The 20436-nt window shown below is 42.4% G+C and overlaps 1 protein-coding gene across 1 annotated transcript; it reads right to left on the reverse strand.

Moving 5' to 3' along the window:
• Positions 1–1342: 1342 nt before the first annotated feature.
• KLHL33 (kelch like family member 33) lies at positions 1343–13342 on the reverse strand. Its single transcript, XM_034411585.3, has 5 exons — positions 13281–13342; positions 8925–9465; positions 7443–8391; positions 5162–5332; positions 1343–3515 (listed from the first exon to the last, which is right to left on the reverse strand). Exons 2-5 carry the CDS (start codon positions 9457–9459, stop codon positions 2900–2902), a joined length of 2271 nt encoding a protein of 756 aa, XP_034267476.2. The 5' UTR covers positions 9460–9465; positions 13281–13342; the 3' UTR covers positions 1343–2899.
• Positions 13343–20436: the final 7094 nt, after the last annotated feature.

A 20436-nucleotide genomic window follows, 5' to 3' on the forward strand; every position in this document is an offset into this window, starting at 1 on the left:
AAGAAAACAGGTAAAAGTATAAACATAATTTGAATACATGAAAAGAGTAAGTAAAAAGGAATATTAGGACAGGGATGGTAGGCACGCTGGTGCACTTATGCATGCCCCTTAAAGACCTCTTAGGATTGGGGTGAGGTCAACAGTAGACAGTCTAAGATTAAAGTTTTGGGGGTTTGGGGAAGAAACCACAGAGTCAGGTAGTGCATTCCAGGCATTGACCACTCTGTTGCTAAAGTCATGTTTTCTGCAATTGAGTTTGGAGCGGTTTACCTTGAGTTTGTAACTATTATTTGCTTGTGTATTGTTCTGGTTGAAGCTGAAGTAGTCATTGACAGGTAGGACATTGTGGAAGATAATTCTTGAAGAACTTGAAGCAAGAAAATCAGAAATGTTTTTTTTTTCTCCAAGACTGGTTCAAAGGGAAGGGATCTTTGGAAAAACTGGTTATGTTAAAGCATAAATTGGCAGTTTCTTTCTGCCTATGAAATCTTGCTAAATTAGAAGTTTGAATCAAGTTCGGTCCCTAATATCTTACAGTCATGTAATTTGCTTGACATCATATAGAAGTAGTTTGGCGTGAGTTACTTTATGGATTTTTTTTTTTAAATATTATTTTGGAGAATGTCAGGGTATAGCATGCTCTCTGCTCTGTGAATTTGAGCTATGCGGATTGAGGCTACTAAACTTTGTTATAACTTTATAGTTCAGCAATATTGGTGGAACGGTGGACGCCATATGCCTATTATCCTTTGTTTCAAATTCTCCAACTTGATTTTTACACTTTCGCTTTTAATCAACAACCAAGGATCAAGAACCAACAGTTTTGTAGTCGTACCTGTATTTCTCAACTTTGGCAACTTTTAAGAAGAACGGACTTCTATTCCCAAGACTCCCCAGCTAGTTTGCTGGCTGGGGAATTCTGGGAGTTGAAGTCCACAGATCTTAAAGGTTGAGAAATACTGGATTATATCTGCAGTTCAGACAATTCTTAACCCTTATTGTTGTAGCAGAGCCCAGAATATAGTTTAAGGCTCTGGGGTTACTTAGATTAATTCTTGTTTATGGCAATAAAAGTGCCTATTAATGTAAGTTTGACCCTGGTTAGCTTTTTTTCAAATTTTTTCAAATGCAGAGAAAGTCACCCAAGCAATATTTTACAATGGGGCAAATAGAAGTCAGTTTCTTAAGAAGTTAGTGAGGAGGGATTCACTGCAGCATTCTCTGCCTCATGTGTAGAGATTGGGTGCCTTCATCAAGCATAGAGCAGGTAAATATTAAACTGGTGTAGCTTTACCTCAGTCTGGTGAAAGTTGGGGATGAAAAGCAGGACAGGAGAATAATATTAATTAGATTTAATTTTAATCACAACATACATGAAATAAAAATTAGTTTTGCTTTTCATCCTGGCCTGAACCACTTACTCAACCACTACTTGTCAAAGAATTTGTGGGGCCCTCGTCTTAGAAGTGTGGCCCTCCTTAAGTGATCTAGAACCTCAACCAATAAATTCATATCTTTCTGCCTTTTCCATGGTTTTCACTTGAGTTGTGTTCATACAGTCCAACTGTGTTCACCTGCACAAAAATCCAGCTGTAAACAGATCATATCTGCATGTGGGAATGAGAGCTTTTTCTCCAGTCACTTTGCTTTTCCAAATAGATAAACATGTTTTTCAGTGTTAATTTCAATTAAGTGGCGATCCAAGTGGGAAATAAAGTTATTATTGTTATTAGTGAGAAATAAAGATAATATTATTACAGGCAACCCTTGACTTAGAACCACAATTGGAACCAGGATTTCCATTGCTAAATGAGGTGATTATGAAGTGAGTCATAGCTAATTTTACAACTTATTATTTTTTTTTTGTCACAGCTAAGTGAATCACATGCACTGCTTAAGCAAATCCGGCTTCCCCCATTGACTTTGCTTATCAAAAGCCAGTTGGGAAGGTCACAAATGATGATCACTTGACCCTGGGATCAGTGGTGAAATCCACATTTTTTTTTACTACCGGTTCTGTAGGCGTGGCTTGGTAGGGGTGGCAGGGGAAGGATACTGCAAAATCTCCATTCCCACCCAACTCCAGGGGAAGGGTACTGCAAAATCCCCATTCCCTCCCCACTCCTGGGGGAAGGATATTGCAAAATATCCATTCCCACCCCAATCTGGGGCCAGCCAGAGGTAGTATTTGCCAGTTCTCCGAACTACTCAAAATTTACGCTACCGGTTCTCCAGAACCTGTCAGAACCTGCTGAATTTCATCCCTGCCTGGGATGTTATAACCATCATAAGTATATGTCACTTGCTAAAAACCCAAATATTGATTGTGTGACCATGAGGATGCCGCATTGGTTGTAAGTGCAAGGACCAGAACTACGTCACATTTTTCAATATTGTAATGAATTTATGTTTTACCGCCAAAGAAATAAAGGGAGATTAGTACAGATCTATTTCAAGCTATTTAACTCTCCTGAGCTAGCCATACCCTTCTGGGATTTGAAGCCGGCATTCTTGTGTATTAGGTAGATGTATTAACCTAACTAATACTATTAATAATATTAATTATTAATAATTATTTAATTTAATTAACAAATTAAACAGAAGCAGTATGTACCATCCCATAATTGGGTATGCCTTGACAAAAAATACTTAATGTGGTTGTAACTTTGAATGGATGAATGGTTATAAGTCAAGGACTACCCATATTTTTGTTAACATTAGCATTTATATTGCCTTTTCGCCAAGAACTCAAAGCATACGTGAAACAGGCCGCATCCCTCTTTGATTAATCCCCACCATAAAACAACCCTGTGACCCAAAATCAACTAAGGAAGACACTTGAACTTGGGTCTCTCCATGCAAATCCAGGACCTGCAATAATAGGCTACACTTCAGCCTATCAGCAGCGTGATGGAGAATTTTGGTAGGGCATATCCAGCGAAGCATCAGGAGGGACTTCCAAGTCAGGAGCATCCGGGATTGATGGTTCCCTTTGTCTGTAAGAGGAGGGCACTTCTAAGATGCAGGCCTTTAGATCTGCGTAAGCCTGGGGCATTGTCCCCAGGTTGACCCAACGGTCGTGAGAAGGGTTGTAGCAGTGAATGAGGTGCGTATCTCGATAGGTGTTATGGCTGTACCCTCCCAGGACATACAGCTCTCCGTTCAGGACAGCAGAGGCAGCGATGACATGAGCTTGGGGAAGAGGATGCAAGGTGACCCATACGTCCTGATCTGGACTGTACACCTCGCAGGCCAGTTGGTCAGCATAGCCCCCATGCCCGTCCCGCCAACGTAGACCACCAGCCACGTAGATCCGCCCATCTAGCACCTCCATGATGTGCCCGGCACGCTCTTCCTGCATGGGGGCCAGAAGGAGAGGTGGGCCATCTGGACAATACCGAATCATAGAGGATTGGCAGCGGCATGAGCCGTCACTGCCTCCCGTAATATAGATCCCTCCATCCAGGACACAAGCTGCATGGCCACAGACTGGGGTAGGCAAGGGTGCGCAAGGCCTGAAATAAAACAAGGGTAGGAATAAATAAAGGAAAATTAATGGTAAAGTAAAGGTTATCTTTTCAAGTTGGGTCCAATTGAAGGGTGTGGTGCTCATCTCTGTTTCTTAGCTGAGAGAGCCTGCGTTGTCTGAAGACATTTTCTGTGGTCATGTGGCCACATGTAGAACACTGTTACCTTCCTATCAAAGTGGTACCTATTAACCTACTTACTTTTGTATGCTTTCAAATGCTAGGTGGGCAACAGCTGGAGCAAGCAACGGGAACTCACCCTGTTGCACAGCGCTCGGGTCTCAAACCCAGGCTGTCAGCTTTCCAGCATCTTTAACTGCTAAGCTATCGTGTCCCTCTAAAGGAGAATTAGGGATGTGAAAATAACTGCTTTGCTGGAGCATAGAATGTCATGTTTAGCTAGCCTGTCAAAATCCAACAAATTATTTATGAAAAACAGATATTTAGGTTCTCTTCTGAAATCATCAGAAGAATCTTCAGATTTATAAGGAGTCCTTGACTTATGACCACAATTGAGCTCAAAACTTCTTTTGCTAAGCAAAACAAATTGTTAAGTGAGCATTGCCCCATTTTACAACCTTCCCTGTCATGGCTATGAAGTGAATCACTATGTTGTTAAGTTAGTAACATGGGTACAAAATGAATCTGAATTCCTCCTTTGAATTGCTTGTCAGAAGGTTACCAAAGGTAAATCACATGATTACTGTAACCATTATAAATATGAGCCAATTGCCAAATGTCCAAATTTTGGTCATGTGACCATGGAGATGGCACAACCGTTGTAAGTGTGAAAAAGGATCATAAGTCACTTTTTCCAGTGCTATTGTACCTTTGAATGGGTAGGAGATGACCAGGAGCCTGAGGAAGGGGTCATGTACAGCACATCATCAGGTAAGAATCCCTTCGTGCCCATAAGAGATCTAAGTCCAGCCAGGGATGGGCTTCAAAAATTTTAGCAAGGGGTTCTCTGCCTGGTTGCTGTGTGGGTGTGACCATGGTGGGCATGGCCTAGTCAGCCTCCTGCACCATGGTGGGGGGGCGCTTTTGCCCTCCCCTGGGTCCTGAAGCTTTCCTCGAGCCTCCGGGAGGGTGAAAACGGCCTCCCCAGGCTCCAGAGGCACTCTGGAGGCCAGAAACGGGAATGTTTCTGGCCTTCCTGAACTTCCAGTAGGCCCGCTTTTTGCCCTCCATGATGATCCTTCGTGCGTGCCCTGCACTTACCTGCATCCAAAACAGGCCTCGCGGGAACTCCTGGAAGGGGAGGGATGGGGTGGGTGGGGCCATCCAGGAGTGGGATTTGGGGGTTCTCTGAACTGCACAGAATCTTAGCTAGAGGTTCTCCCAAACCCCTGCGAACCCCCAGCATCCCACTCCTGAGTCCATCCCACCATGAATTCTTTTTTTTAACCTCCAAATTGCTTTAACTGTCAGTAGTTGAGATTCTTGTACAGAGCTTAAGGTTACAATAAATCTTTATACCTATTTGAACTGCCTGGATCTCCTGAATTCTCTTGGGCTTGACAGAACGGTTACTAATGAAAGGTTGTAAATTGAGGACTTCCTGTATACTTTGCAATGCATGGTCTCCAGACCTGAACCCTAACACCTCTGCTGAAGTCTCCACAAGCTCCTACCTCCATGTGTTGCTCTGAGGTTCATAGCACTCCACCGAATCCAGGCAATAAACCTCGTTGGAGCTGCCCCCAAGAGCGTAGAATAAACCATGCAGGAAAACTGCAGGGAAATAGCTCCGGCAATTGGTCATGTCAGCTAGTCGCTCCCAACTCCCACAAAGAGGATCAAACCTGTAAAAAGGAGGAATAAGGATTCTTTGTGGAAATAAGGCCACAATGTAAAAAAAAGATGTGGAGACTCTAGAAAGAGTGCAGAGAAGAGCAACAAAAGATGATTAGGGGACTGGAGCCTAAAACATATGAAGAACAGTTGCTGGAATTGAGGATATCTAGTTTAATGAAAAGAAGGACTAGGGGTGACATCATAGCGATCTTCCAATATCTAAGGGACTGCCAGAAAGAAGAGAAGGAGGTCAACCTATTCTCCAAAGTGCCTGAAGGCAAGACAAGAAGCAATGGATGGATGAAAACTAATCAAGGAGAGAACCAAACTAGAACTAAGGAAAAAGTTAGAATAATTAGAACAATTAATTAGTGGAACAACTTAACTCCAGAAGTTGTGAGTGCTCCAACACTGGAGTTTTTAAAGAAGATATTGGACAACCATTTGTCTGAAATGGTATAGGGCCATGATGGCGAACCTATGGCACAGGTGCCATAGGTGGCACACGGAGCCATATCTGTGGGCACGCAAGCGTTGCCCTAGGTAAGCTCCAGCATGCATGTGCGTGCATGCCACCTGATTTTTGGGCCTTCTGGGCCACCGGAAGTTGGGAAACAGGCCTCTGGGGGACTTCTGGAGGTTGGGGAAGGCCGTTTTTGCCCTCCCGAGGCTCCAAAAAAGCCTCTGGAGCCTGGGGAGGGCGAAAAATGGGCCTACTGGGACCACCATGTCATTGCGTGCCAAAAGTGGGGGAGCACAGGGGGTCATGCATGGGGGGCAGGGCACATTGAATTATGGGTGCGGGCACGCGCGCAACCCCCCGCATTCCCCCAGCTTTTCGCACGCGACGGCAAAAAAGTTAGCCATCACTGGTATAGTGTTTCCTGCTTGAGCAGGGAGTTAGACTAGAAGCTTTTCAAGGTCCCTTCCAACAGTTATTTTGTTAACTCTTGTCGCCCAGTTGGTTATGAATGGACCATTGGTCCTTATTCCTGGACAGTCCATGTGCCACATAGGTCTCTCCTGGTTAAGAAAGTCTAACTACTGACATTCTGATTCCTACAGAGGAACTGCAGAGTCCATATGTAGAAAGTTGGCTAATTAGTGTTTGCAAGAGGACCGAAAAGCCACAATCCCTCCTGGACCTTCTTAAAATCTTCTGGGATTTATTAGGCTATGTTTTGATTTCCACAATGTATTTATCTGGATAATATAAAGGAGAGATGTGTTATGGAAACACAGAAAGCCAGTTGTTTCAAAGATATGGTCACATATCCTAAAGTAGCATTGGATAGATATCCAGTGTTGTTGGGAAAGTTATTTAACCAAATCACGTAGAACAAAATCAGGTCAGGGGACCAATTCCTTCTTCTGGCCTTGGGAATACACAGGCAGAAGTCTAGAGAACAACTTCTGAAGTACTCTAGATTAAGTGTTAGGAATAAATCTCATCCCTGTTCTATGTATTCTGAGCACTGTGGATTTTACTCTATTTTTTTCTGAAATGTGGAGAAAAAAGAGAAGTTGACAGATGGCTAAGCTTTTTATGATAAGGATCCCAATTCCTCATATAACATGGATGGATGGATGGATGGATGGATGGATGGATGGATATAAATTGTTGCTAGTTCACCCAAACTGAACTTGTTTTTCCTTGAAGACATTTTGCTTCTCATCCAAGAAGCTTCTTCAGTTCTAGAAGCTTCTTGGATGAGAAGTGAAACATCTTCAAGGAAAGTCCGGTTGCCTTCTGTAAAAGCACTTTTGAGATAACCATGATTTCAATGACTGAGAATCTCCATAGACATGTTGTTAGTTCATTGGCTTCATCATGAACTTTGGGGACACAATGGCCTATGATGAGCTCTCAACCAGTATCCCCAATCACTGGAGAGAACCATATAAAAACTTCTCAACTGCCCTCAGATACCTTAACTAGGAATGCTGGTTGTTTCCAGCATTCATTTATTTCCCTCCCTCATACTCACGACCATTGGATGTTTCATTAAACTGACATCTTCCCACTCTTACTCAAAAGTATCTTCATGGAATGGGACCGTATCTATTCTCTCCTTCCTTCCCAATTCTCGTCTTCAAGCAGCAAGTCTTCCAACTCACCTGAACACTGAACACATGGTATCCCTGACGCCATAATAATGCTTTCCCCCAAAGAGGTACATCTTATTGTCCTTGACCACTACGGCATGCCGGAATCGCGGTTTCTCTGGGAGGTACCCAAGACGACGCCACTCCACTTGTTTGACCAAGCCGATGCCATTGAGGAAGCGGTGGGTGAACCAGAAATCCTGGCATGGGCTCCGAGTAGCCATATTTTTTGTCAGAGTATCTCCTCCGCTAATCACAATGACCTTTTCTGGATATCTCACCCGGCAAGGAAGTTGCTCCATCTTGGAAGGACCTGGTGGAACGCTAGCTAAGGATTGAACCATGAGGTTGTAGAGGTGACCAGGATCAGCCATCATCTCTTCTTTCCTAACCTGTTTGAGCTCTCGGTTGGACATCAGTGGAAATCTAATACAGTGCAATACTTTCTCAGCACAGTTAATCCGCCCAATCCAGTCAGCAGTCAACCAACGGACAGCTCCTTGGAAAGCTTCTAGTTCATTGAGGATGTAGAGGGAATCAGAACTAAGGAAGTCCACCAGCTGGTTTATGGGAAGATCTAGGAACTTTGGCGTTTTTGTGACATGAACAAAGCTGTTCAATATAAACTTCTCTGTAGTGTTTTCAAGATCATGTAGGCCATAAGCACGGGCAAAAGAGAGAACATCCAAACAGGTTTCTGGAGTGAGCTTGTAGCGGAACAGATCCAGACAGAGGTCCAAGATCCCAGAGACTTGATATTGAAGAGCAGCTTGTGCAGCTTCAAATATATAATCCCACCCACCTCTAAGCACTCCTGAGTAAGCAAAGGAGATGATCAGTTCCAGGTCAGCTACGGTGAATTGGGTGCAAAGAGGAACCTTAGCCTGTTGAGTTTCCTTCATGCCGCTCGTAAACATACCATGGAAGAATTCACAGCCACAAGCCAAGGCCAAGCGGTGAACTGAAAGTAGAGAAGATAAGGTCAGAAATTGAGAGGCTGTATCTTGGTCACAGATCATAGTGCCCACCTACCCCAAATCTAGAGTTTTCCAATTCTTCCCAACCCACTGATGCCTTGCACTCTTAATTTTTTGCTTCCCTATCAGCTCTACCTTATTCACCTCAGAATAATAGAGTTGAAAGAGACCTTGAAGGTCTTCTAGTCCAACCCCCTGCTCAAGCAGGAAACCCTATACCACTTCAGACAAATGGTTATCCAACATCTTCTTAAAAACTTCCAGTGTTGGAGCATTCACAACTTTTGGAGGCAAGTCATTCCATTGATTAATTGTTCTAACTGTCAGGAACTTTCTCCTTAATTCTAGTTGTTTCTCTCCTTGATTAGTTCTCATCCATTGCTTCTTGTTCTGCCTTCAAGCATTTTAGAAGATAGGTTGATATCCCCTTCTTCTTTATGGTAGCCCCTTAGATTTTGGAACACTGCTATCCTGTCACCCCAGTCCTTCTTTTCATTAAACTAGACATGCCCAATACCTCGAAATGTATCTCCTTCAGCTTGAAGTTCCGTGTCCCAACCAATGCCTTCATTGTACATCTCTTCTAGCCTCTGTAGAGTTTTCCATTTCTCTTCTACTGGACTCAGTCTGTCCTCATTCTCTGTCCCTATCAACACTGCCTTGCATATTTCAGCCACACGAGGGACACCCAGGGCCTCAGCTGCGTCTAGGATGTCTCCAGCCATGATTGGGGTGGGCTCTAAGTCTCCTGTGTAGGCAAAATTCAAAATGGCCTCCCAGCCAGATGATGTGGTCACGCCATCCAGATTTATCCCTTCTTGCACACCACATTCCAAACGCTGCAGAAAGACAGAACTGACTGCAGCCAGAAGGATGCTGTGGACTTTGTAGTCCTTTTGATCCAAAGTCACCGTCATATCCACAAGGAGGTCCTGTTTCCTCAGCTGGAGAGCTGCAGTGAAAAATCCTTCTGCGTGGCCCTCACTCTGCAATTCCAACTGTTGTTCTGTTGGAGTTTCCATCATCTCTGGAGGTCTGTCCACACTGGTCATCCTTTTCTGAAAAGAAGATAGTTGTGAGGGGGAAAATAATCCAAATTCACAGATGGGTGATCCCTGTATTAGTACTACATAACCAACCTAACTAAAATGATTCTTAGCACTCCTCATCAGAGAAGCAATGTCAAAAACCCTACTCTATCCTTACACTCTAATAACATCCAGGGGTGGGCTGCTGGGGGTTCAGAGGGGTTTGGGAGAACCTCTAGCTAAGATTCTGTGCAATTCAGAGAACCCCCAAATCCCACTCCTGGCTGGCCCCGCCCATTCTGCCCCTCCCCTCCCTTCCCCGGAGTCCCCACACAGCCCGTTTTGGATGCAGGTAAGTGCAGGGCACGTGTGAAGGCTCAGGGTCGGCGAAAAAAGGGCCTACCAGAAGTTTGGGGTACCTCCAGAGCCTGGAGTGGCCCTTTTCGCTCTCCCAGAGACTTGAGGAAAGCCTCCGGAGCCCAGGGAGGGCAAAAATGCACCCGCACCATGGTGCAGGAGGCCAACTAGGCCACACCCACCATGGCCACACCCACCCAGCAACCTGGGCCACGCTCCCTCAGCAAGGGGTAGAGAACCTCTTGCTAAAAAATTTTAACCCCCCCCGTCCCAACTATTAATTTTAATAAACTATTAATTTATTAATAAATAAATAAATAAATAAATTAGTAGATTTCGGAGAATCAGAAACTTTTCATATTGTCTTCTCTTCTTTTGGTTGATTCACTAACTGTGATTGCTTCTAATGATCCAGTGAGAAAAATACCAGTGAAAGCATGGGAAACTATAAAAGGATCTAAATGTAATACTGATGTTTAAAGTTTGTAATATTAAGAAGTCAAAGAAAAAGATGCATTAGAAAGCTTTGACTTTTTTAAAAAAGTGTTTTTTTAAAAAAAAGTTTAGCACTTTAAAAAAGGGTAAATAAAAACAATGTTTTTCTTCATTAAAGTCAAATAATTTGAAAGAATACAATGAATCTTGTTAATGAAAATGGTGACAGTTCACAAAGATTATTAGGTGAAAATAGAAATACATACTATTTTCATAGCAAGGAAGATAAAGCACGGATGTTTAAATCGATTACTTTATTCAAAGAGGAAAATATATTCCCATTTGGATATCACTTCTGGATTTTGTGCTTGTGATGGAAAAAACCCCAAAACTTTTACTTTGGTTTTGTTGATCAGAAATATTTGTTGTTATAGAAATGGCTACTTATATATTATGGTGTAAAAGCAAAAAGTTAAGGTTGGAGTGTTTTTATCTTGTACTGTGCTAAGAAGAGTTGGAAGTCAATGCCCTTTTTTCAATTTTTCCCCCTGTTCTCCTTGTATCTTTTCTCTGCTCCTTAATTTCCTATTTTTATTTTTATTTTTTTCTACTTTATATAATAAAACAAATAAAAAGACAGTAAACATGGAAGACAGTAAAGGAAGCTGATAGAATGACTAAATACATCTAAGTCCTTGAGTTATGGTCACAACTGAGCCCAAAGTTTCTGTTGTTAAGCAAGACAGTTGTTAAATGAATTTTTCCTCATTTTATGACCTTTCTTGCCACAGATGTTAAGTGAATCTGGCTTCCCTCAAGGGTGGGTTCTAAAATTTTTTACTGCCGGTTCTCTGGGCGTGGCTTACTTTGTGGGCATGGCTTGGTGGGGGGTAATGTGACTGGGTGGGCGTGGCCAACTTTTTTTTTTTTTTTTTACTTTTAAAAGCATTTTTTTCTACAACCTTAAGAGGTTGCAGAAAAAAATGCTTTGAAAAGCCTTTGTCGATCAGGCAACTCAGCTGGGATCATCAGAGGCTTTTCAAAGCATTTTTTTTACCACCTTTTTGGCTGAAGAGGTTGCAGAAAACAATGCTTTGAAAAGCCTCTGATGTTCCCAGCTGAGCCGCGGGATCATCAGAGGCTTTTTTTTTTACTTTTAAAAGCATTTTTTCAGCCAAAGAGGTTGTAGAAAAAATGCTTTTAAAGCTAAAAAAAAAAAAAGCCTCTGATGAGGTGGGCGGGGTAAGCGAGCGGCGACAGGGCCGGGGACCGGTTCGGGGGCATGACCAGTAATGTTATTACCGGTTCTTGGAACTACTACAAATTTTTACTACCGGTTCTTGCGAACCGGTGCGAACCAGGAGCAACCCACCACTGGCTTCCCTGCTGATTCTGCTTGTCCGAAAGTCATAAAAAGTTATCATATGACCCTGGGACACTGCAACCGTCATAAATAACATGCCAGTTGCCAAGCATCTGAATTTTGATCACGTGACATAGGGATGCTCCAGTGATCGTAAGTGAGAAAAACAGTCATTTTTTTCAGTGCCGTTGTAATTTCAAATTGTCACTAAACAAATGGACATAAGTCTAGGACTACCTGTACTGCCCTCAAGACATTACAAACCCAGCACAGAAAGTAGTTGTGTGTAAGATGAAGATCACACTTTTTAGAAAATGATAAATAATATATACTGGCTCCTAGAACTGATTCTTGAAAAATTTACATACACGCAATTTGCCAGAATATTTTGATATGTTCTCTTCCATCACTCTGCTTAACAACTAATTCCCACAATACTGTCAAATAATTTACTAAGACTGTATTACTATTATTCTTCTCTTCCTGACTAGTATCCATCTCTTCCCACTTATTACTCTAACCATGATGCTTGTATCTTTCAATTTATATGGTTTTTATTTGTTTCCTAGTACAGTTTGATAGCTTATTAGTAACCTTGACTATCACTAAGTGTTGTATCTTTTTATTTTTGATGAATGTATTTTATTATGTATACACCAGTGGTGGGTTGCCCCCGGTTCGCACCGGTTCTATGGAACCAGTAGTAAAACCGGCGGGAGGCTCCGCCCACCAACCCTGATGTCATCAAAACGCTTCTGTGCCTGTGCAAAAGAGCGGACGCACACGGCCCCGCTGCGAACCAGTAGTAAAGGTAAGTAGAGCCCACCCCTGATATAACCTAAGACAAATTCCTTGTGTGTCCAATCACACTTGGCCAATAAATTATTCTGTTCTGTTCTGTTCTGTTCTGTTCTATTCTATTCTATTCTATTCTATTCTATTCTATTCTATTCTATTCTATTCTATTCTATTCTATTCTATTCCTCCCTTTGTTACCCCCCCCCCCAAAAAAAACCCTACATAACCAATGTGAAATGAAAACGAACATGGCTCTGTGTGTGTGTTTTAATTGGAAAAGGATATGTTGTGGTTGCGGTTCTATGATCTGAATCAGGGATGAATACTCCCCTATTGAACAATCGTCAATTAGGCGTTCCCTCTTAATTTCTGGCAATAATTGTTTTCTCTGTGTTTCCTCCCAGTTCATGAATACGATTCCATTTTGTTCTGAGTGAGGGATCAGATCCCCGCGAAACGTTCAGCCCTGTCTCGTTTTGTAAGTCACGTCAAATTAACTTTGAATCGCACGCTAACCGCAAGAAGCTATTGGCAAACCACAGTGCTAGGGATTCGTGCAACGTCTTGAGCCCCAACGTCGTGAGTCACACTTTGTCTCAGTCTTAGCGTGATGTGTGATCTCAGGTAGCCTACGAACAAAGCCTTGTCTCGGGATGTGCCTTTATATTCACAAGGCTTATCATTTTCCATTGGTTCTTAGAGAACAATCATGTCTGAGCTGTCATTATGATTGTGTCTGTCTGATACTGCAATGAGAAACAGGAAGGACATGCAAATCCCACAGAAGAGTTGCCAAATGCACACATGACACATGACCCTTAAGCCCATCGCCCTCAACCCTCCCACGTTGACAGAGCTACTCCCTGGGGGATCCATAGCCCAAATCTCTCACCTGTGTCTGCTGAGACGGGGGTCCTTCTTGGGCCTTCGTGGTATCTGTAGCTGTGACATGACCTCTCTGGTATGCTGGCCGTCAGCTTTGATGCTAACTTGCAAAGTTAATTATAGCCAAGCGCAAGATATTAAAAGGGGGCAGGATAGGCAGATGAAACTGGCTGGTTATGTTTAGTTTTGATTTCCAGCCCGTGCATTAACCTAGCAAATGAAATGTGGTTTTTCCCAGATGCCACAGAAGGAAATAAAACTGTTTCATAACTGTCCAATCACAGGTACTATATTGGGACTTATCGTTACTGGACTGCCTTATTATGCTGGAAAAGCAAAATAAATCCTTGTTCATTTAAAGTTAGCAAAGACAAATTTTCTTTTCTTGACATGCAGGTAGTTCTCGACTTACAACAGTTCGTTTAGTGATCATTCGAAGTCATAATGGCACTGAAAAAAGTGACTTGTCACCCTTTTTCACATTTCAGACCGTTGCTGATTCCCCTATGTGATTTAAATTCAGAGGCTTGACTGACTGTTTCATACTTATGACGGTTGCAAAGTCCCAGAGTCATGTGATCCCCTTTTGTGACCTTCTGATGAGCGAAGTCAATGGGGAAGTCAGATTCACTTAACAATGGTGTTACTAATTGTTATCAAGTGCAGTGATTCCTTTAAGCAATGTGGCGGGAAAAGTCATGAAATGAGGCACTTTCTCACTTAGCAACATGATTTTTTTCTAGGTGAGAAATGTTTGACTCATTTGTGGTCATAAGTAGAGGACTGCTTGTACTGATTTTTCTCTCCCTCTCTTTTTTACTGGTGTTGTTTTTCTCCATGTGTACATATTGTGTATTTATTTGAATACACACAGATAAACACAAAGTACATAGAGAGAAACATCCTGGGAGTTCTGTTGCTTTGTGTCTAAAACTTCAGATGGAAACTCTAAACCCCAGAGAAAGTTTGACCTGGACTTGATGCTCTTTGGAAAAAAGTCAGAATAGTTCCTACTAAGGTGGGTGGGGAGGGATTTTTTTTTTTTATGAAATCTATCTTGCCGGAGTTGCCGGATGACCTGAATCCATTAATTACTTCTGAGACGCCAGGGGTTAAGTAATAAAAATACCAGGAAGTCCAGACAGTTGTAATTCAGTATGCGGAAGGGTGATAGATAGGGCAAAGAGTGAAGCCAGACTGAAGTCATTTAAGTTCTCCTTTTAGCAAACTCCTCACCTTTTTCTCCTTTCATAGGTATCCATTAGGCTCTTACATCTGAATTTCTCTTTTGTCCCCCACTTCTTTCTCCCTTTCTCTTGCTTGTGGATAGGGAACTTCTTACAAGGAGGAAGAGAATAATGCTCGGTGTGCATGATCCTCTCCTGGACCAGAGGGTCATAACTGATCATTCAAAGCCTCCTCAGATGGGTTTTTACTCCATCTGTGAATCTTCTGTCTAAGAGTGTGTTCCAACACTTAAGAGACAAGCTTAAGATACAGAAGGATCTTGACAGACTTGAACATTGGGAGTTATATCTAACAAAATGAAATTCAATGGTGAAAAAAACAAGGTTCTACATTTAGGCAAGAAAAACAAAATGCACAGGTACAGTGTATGTGGTACCTTGCTTAATAATAGTAACTGTGAGAGGGAACTTGGAGTCCTAGCAGACAACCATTTAAATATGAACTAGCAGTGTGTAGCAGCTGCCAAAAAAGCCAACGCAGTTCTAGGTTGCATAAACAGAGGAATAGAATCAAGATCATGTGAAGCAATGGTGAAATCTAAAATTTGTTACCACCAGTTCTGTGGGTGTGGCTTGGTGGTGGTGGGGGTAATGTGACTGGGTGGGCGAAGAGGTTGTAAAAAAATGCTTTCAAAAGGCTCTGACGATCCCAGCTGAGTTGCCTGATCGGCAGAGACTTTTTTTCTTTTAAATGCCTCTGATGATCAGGCAACTCAGCTTGGATTATCAGAGGCATTTAAAAGAAAAAAAGGGTTTTTTTCTTTTAAAAGCCTTTGATGATCCCAGCTGATCCATGTGATCATCAGAGGCTTTTTTTTTTTTTACTTTTAAAAGCATTTTTTGGGCCAAAGAGGTTATAGAAAAAATGCTTTTAAAAGTAAAAAAAAAAAGCCTCTGATGATTGTACGGCTCAGCTGGGCAGGGGGGAAGGGCAGGGATTTTTGCTACCGGTTCTCCGAACCACCCGCCTCCATCACTACCGGATCGGGTGATCCGGTCCAAACTGGGAGCATTTCACTCCTGATGTGAAGTGTTAATACCACTTTATAATGCCTTGGTAAGGCCACACTTGGAATACTGCATTCAGTTTTGGCCACCACGATGTAAAAAAGATGTTGAGACTCTAGGAAGAGTGCAGAGAAGAGCAACAAAGATGATTAGGGGACTGGAGGCTAAAACATATGAAGAACGGTTGCAGGAACTGGGTTATGTCTAGTTTAATGAAAGGAAGGATTAGGGGAGTCGTGATAGCTGTGTTCCAATATCTCAGGGGTTGCCACAAAGAAGAGGGAGTCAAGCTATTCTCCAAAGCACCTGAGGGAAGGACAAGAAGCAATGGATGGAAACTAACCTTCCAACTCTGTTATTCTATTCTGTTCTATTCGATTCGATTCGATTCCAACCTTGGCAACTGTAAGATGGGTGGACTTCAACTCCCGGAATTCTCCAGCCAGCCTGAGCTGCAATCCATCCATCTTAGAGTTTGCCAAGGTGTGTGAAGCAATGTCGTAGATCAATGCATGTCATCAGAATCTGCCTCCAAGTTCTTCTGATAGCTTTATTATTTCATCAGCCCCATCCACTCTATTGTCTTTGTTCTACTTCCCTTTACCTTACCAAGCGTAGGCTTGTTTGTTTTTTTTAATAGCCCAATAGCTCAATCCGATCACATGACTACAATAGGTGATCTGATTACTGATCAAAACCAGCAGTCAATTTTTGCTTGGTCCAAGAAAAATTGGATAGTTCTTTTTGCAGCTCACAGATGATCTCACAGATGTAACCATCTTCAGATCTTTATTTCAAAAGCCTCTCTCTTGCTCCCCATTTCAAAGTCCAGCTTCCTACTTTCAATGAGGAAAAAAAAAACATTTATTTAATAAATTTGATCCCTGAGGTCTTGGAAATCCTTCATGATTCTATCTTAATTTTAATTCTTGCTTAATGCTTATCTCTTGTTTGCTTGTCTAACCACTGTCCGTCCTTCCTTCCTTCCTTCCTTCCTTCCTTCCTTCCTTCCTTCCTTTCTTTCTTTCTTTCTTTCTTTCTTTCTTTCTTTCTTTCTTTCTTTCTCTTTCTTCCTTCCTTCCTTCCTTTCCAAGAACCCAAACCTATTTTATACCTTTGCTTCTTCACCATCTCCTTCCTTCCTTCCTTCCTTCCTTCCTTCCTTCCTTCCTTCCTTCCTTCCTTCCTTCCTTTTTTTCTTTCTTTCTCCCAAGTATAGGTAGTCCTCGACTTACAACCACAATTGTGCCCAAAATTTCGATTGCTAGGTGAGACATTGGTTAAGTGAGTTTTGCCCCATTTTATGACTCCTCTTGCCACAGTTGTTAAATGAATCGGTGCCATTGTTAAAATTTAGTAACACAGTTGTAAAGTAAATTTGGTAGGTGATCATGTGAGTCCAAGACCCAGCAACCAGTGGTGAGTTGCCCCCAGTTCGGACCAGTTTTCTAGAACTAGTAGTAAAACTGGTGGGAGGCTCCGCCCACTGACCCTGACATCATCAGAAGCGATTTGCACATGCGTGCATGATCCTGTTGCGAACCGGTAGTAAAGATAAGTAGAACCCACCCCTGCCAGCAACCATTATAAATATGAGTCAGTTGCTAAGCCTCTGAATAGTGATCATGTGATCCTGTGGATGCTGTAACAGTCTTAAATGTGATAAACAGTCATAAGTCTCATTTTTCAGTGATGCTGTAACTTTGAATGGTCACTAAACGAACTGTTGTAAATCGAGGATTACCTGTATTTAAATTGTTTCTGTATAGGATTAAGAAAAGTCTTAAATCCCTGTTTATTATTTGATGTTTTTTCCGGAGGCAAACTTTGTATTTTCTCATGCTCCATCTTCTTCTTCTTCTGTTCCACTACGAGATTCTGTCATTAATAGAAACGTTCGTTCTCCTCTTCTGCATAACTTCTTTGGGTCATGTCCAAACAATTATCTTTGACAATCTTTCCACCTGCCAAAATATTAAACCAATTTAGCTCACATTGGTTTTCTATAATTAACAAGCCAATTTCAACAATCGGTTGCGATTTTAATCTCCATGCCAAGCTTCTAGAGTAACAGCCATGGTACTATAATTTAGAATAACAGAGTTGGAAGGGACCTTGGAGGTCTTCTAGTCCAACCCCCTGCTTAGGCAAGAAACCCTATACCACTTCAGACAAATGGTTATCCAACAACTTCTTAAAAAATGTCAAGTATTGGAGCATTCACAACTTCTGGAGGCAAGTTGTTCCATTGATTAATTGTTCTAACTGTCAGGAAATTTCTCCTTAGATCTAAACTGCTTCTCTCCTTGATTAGTTTCCACCCATTGCTTCTTGTCCTGCCCTCAGGTAGGTAGCAACTAACTTAACAACTGCACTTAATGACAGTGGCAAGAAAGGTCATAAAACGGGGCAAATCTTATTTAACAATTGTGTCGCTTAGCAACAGAAATGCTCAATTGTGGTCATAGAGGTCAAGAATTTCTTGCCACCGTTGTTAAGTGAAGCTCTATAGTTGTGAAGTTAGTAACATGGTTGTAAAGTGAATCTGGCTTCTCCCTTGAATTTCCTTGGCAGAAGATCACATGACCCCAGGACACTGCAACCGTCATAAATACGAGTCAGTTGCCAAGTATCTGAATTTTGATCATGGGGATGCAGCAAGGGCAGGGGTGAAATTCAACAGGTTCTGACAGGTTCTGGGAAACTGGTAGTGGAAATTTTGAGTAGTTCAGAGAACTGGCAAATACCACCTCTGGCTGGCCCCAGAGTGGGGAGGAAATGGGGATTTTGCAGTATCCTTCCCCTGAAGTGAAGTAGGAATGGAGATTTTGCAATATTCTTCCCCTGGAGTGAGGTGGGAATGGAGATTTTGCAATATCCTTCCCCTGGAATGGGGTGGGAACGGAGATTTTGCAGTATCTTTCCCTTGCCATGCCTACCAAGCCACGCCTACTAAGCCACGCCCACCAAGCCACACCACGCCCACCAAGCCACACCCACAGAAGTGGTAGTAAAAAAAATTGAATTCCACCACTGTGCAAGGGTCATAAGTGGGAAAAATGGTTATAAGTCACCTTTTACAGAGCCATTGTACGAACAGTCACTAAATGAACTGTTGTAACTTGAGGATTATTTGTCTTTTGCTTCGCCAAGGAAGACAAATCTGATGGAAATGAGCAATTTGGAGATTGATGGTGAACCAGTTTGATTTTGGGAAAGGTATACAAAGGTATACAGCTTGGGTGTGCCCTGTCAGATTGGAGTTACACCCCTGAAAATAAAAATGTGATTACATTTTGAAAGGCTCTTTCTTACACTTTTGGGGAAATCCCCTCGGTTCCTCAGAAAACATTTGTTCAGACTGGTTTTTCCTTTGGACCATTTAGATTTCGGGAACAGAACAAAGAGTGGGAGGTGAAATGAGAGAAGGATGGTGTGGAGAACAGAAAATAGGTCAAAGGGACATGGCAAACACCTGCTACAGGTAGTCCTCGACTTTACAACCATTCATTTAGTGACCATTCGAAGTGACGACGGCATTGAAAAAATTTGGAACTGTGACCATTTCCCACACTTATGACCGTTATGCGGTATCCCCAGGATCACTTGATCAAAATTCAGATTAACAGTTTAACACAGTGGTGGGTTTCTACCGGTTCGCCCGAACTGGAGCGGCGGAAGGCTCCGCCAAGCCACTCGGATGTCATCATGGTCGCTCTGCGCATGCGCGGAAGTGCCACGTGCGAGCGAAGCACGCACGCACACATGCTCCCAGTTACGAACCAGTAGCAAAGGTAAGTGAAAACCACTACTGGTTTAACAGTAACGGAGTTCGAAGGGACCTTGGAGGTCATCTAGTCCAACCCCCTCCCTCCCAGTCTCACAGGAGATCTCTACTATTTCTGATAAATGGTTCTCCAGTCTCTTCTTAAAAGACTCCAGTGACAGGGCACCCATAACTGGCAACTGGCATGTATATATGACGGTCACAGTGTCCGCGGTGTCAAGGGATCACCTTTTTGCGACGTTCTGACTAGCGGTCAATATAGAAGCCATATTTACTTAACAACCATGTTACGGTTTACAGCGGCTTTGAGAAAAAGAGACTTATGACCGCTTTTCACACTTACGACCATGATAGAATCCCTGAGGTCATGTGATCAAAACTTGGACACTTGGCAGCTGTCTCACATTTATGACAGTTGTCAGCGTCCTGAGGTCATGTGATCAACCTTTGCAGACAACTGACAGGCAAAGACAATGGGGAAGCCAGATTCACTTAACAACGGTGCCACTAATTTAACAATTGCAGTGATTCGCGTTAACAACTGGGACAAGAAAGGTCATAAAATGGGGCAAAACTCACTGAACAACTTCCTTGCTTAGCAATGGAAATTGGTCATAAGTTGAGGACTACCTGTATTTCTTTAAAAGATGCTGTATTGCAGATGGACTGGGGAATCCAAATGCAAGACTAATTCCTTGTTTGACTCCTTCCCGTGGCTCAACCAGTCTCTCTCTTACATGTGGCCATGTTTTATGTTACAGATAGTCCTCGACTTACAACAGTTCGTTTAGTGACCATTCCAAGTTACAATGGCACTGAAAAAAGCGACCTATGACCATTGCAGCATCCCCGTGATCATGTGATCAAAATTCAGATGCTTGGCGGCTGGTTCATATTTATGACGGTTGCAATATCCTGTGTTCACATTATTCCCCTTTTGCCACCTTCTGGCAAAGCAAACTTCATGGGGAAGCCAGACTCACTTAACAACCGTGTTACTAAGTTAATAATTCCCTTAAGAAATGTGGCAAGAAAAGTTGCAAAATGGGGGCCAAGCCAATTTCTTACTTAGCAAACATAAATTTTGGGCTCAATTGTGGTTGTAAGTCAAGGACTATCTG

Source organism: Pantherophis guttatus, chromosome 4 (assembly GCF_059756535.1).
Source record: "Pantherophis guttatus breed Tessera chromosome 4, ASM5975653v1, whole genome shotgun sequence".
Lineage (NCBI taxonomy): Eukaryota > Metazoa > Chordata > Lepidosauria > Squamata > Colubridae > Pantherophis > Pantherophis guttatus.

Excerpts from the sequence above, each read along its gene's own strand:
- KLHL33 (XM_034411585.3), bottom strand. The coding sequence starts at position 9,459 with ATGACCAGTGTGGACAGACCTCCAGAGATGATGGAAACTCCAACAGAA. Across the intron at positions 5,333-7,442 it reads ACCATGTGTTCAGTGTTCAG|GTTTGATCCTCTTTGTGGGA; the intron begins GTGAGTTGGAAG and ends TCCTTTTTACAG. Across the intron at positions 3,516-5,161 it reads CCTCAGAGCAACACATGGAG|GCCTTGCGCACCCTTGCCTA; the intron begins GTAGGAGCTTGT and ends GTTTTATTTCAG.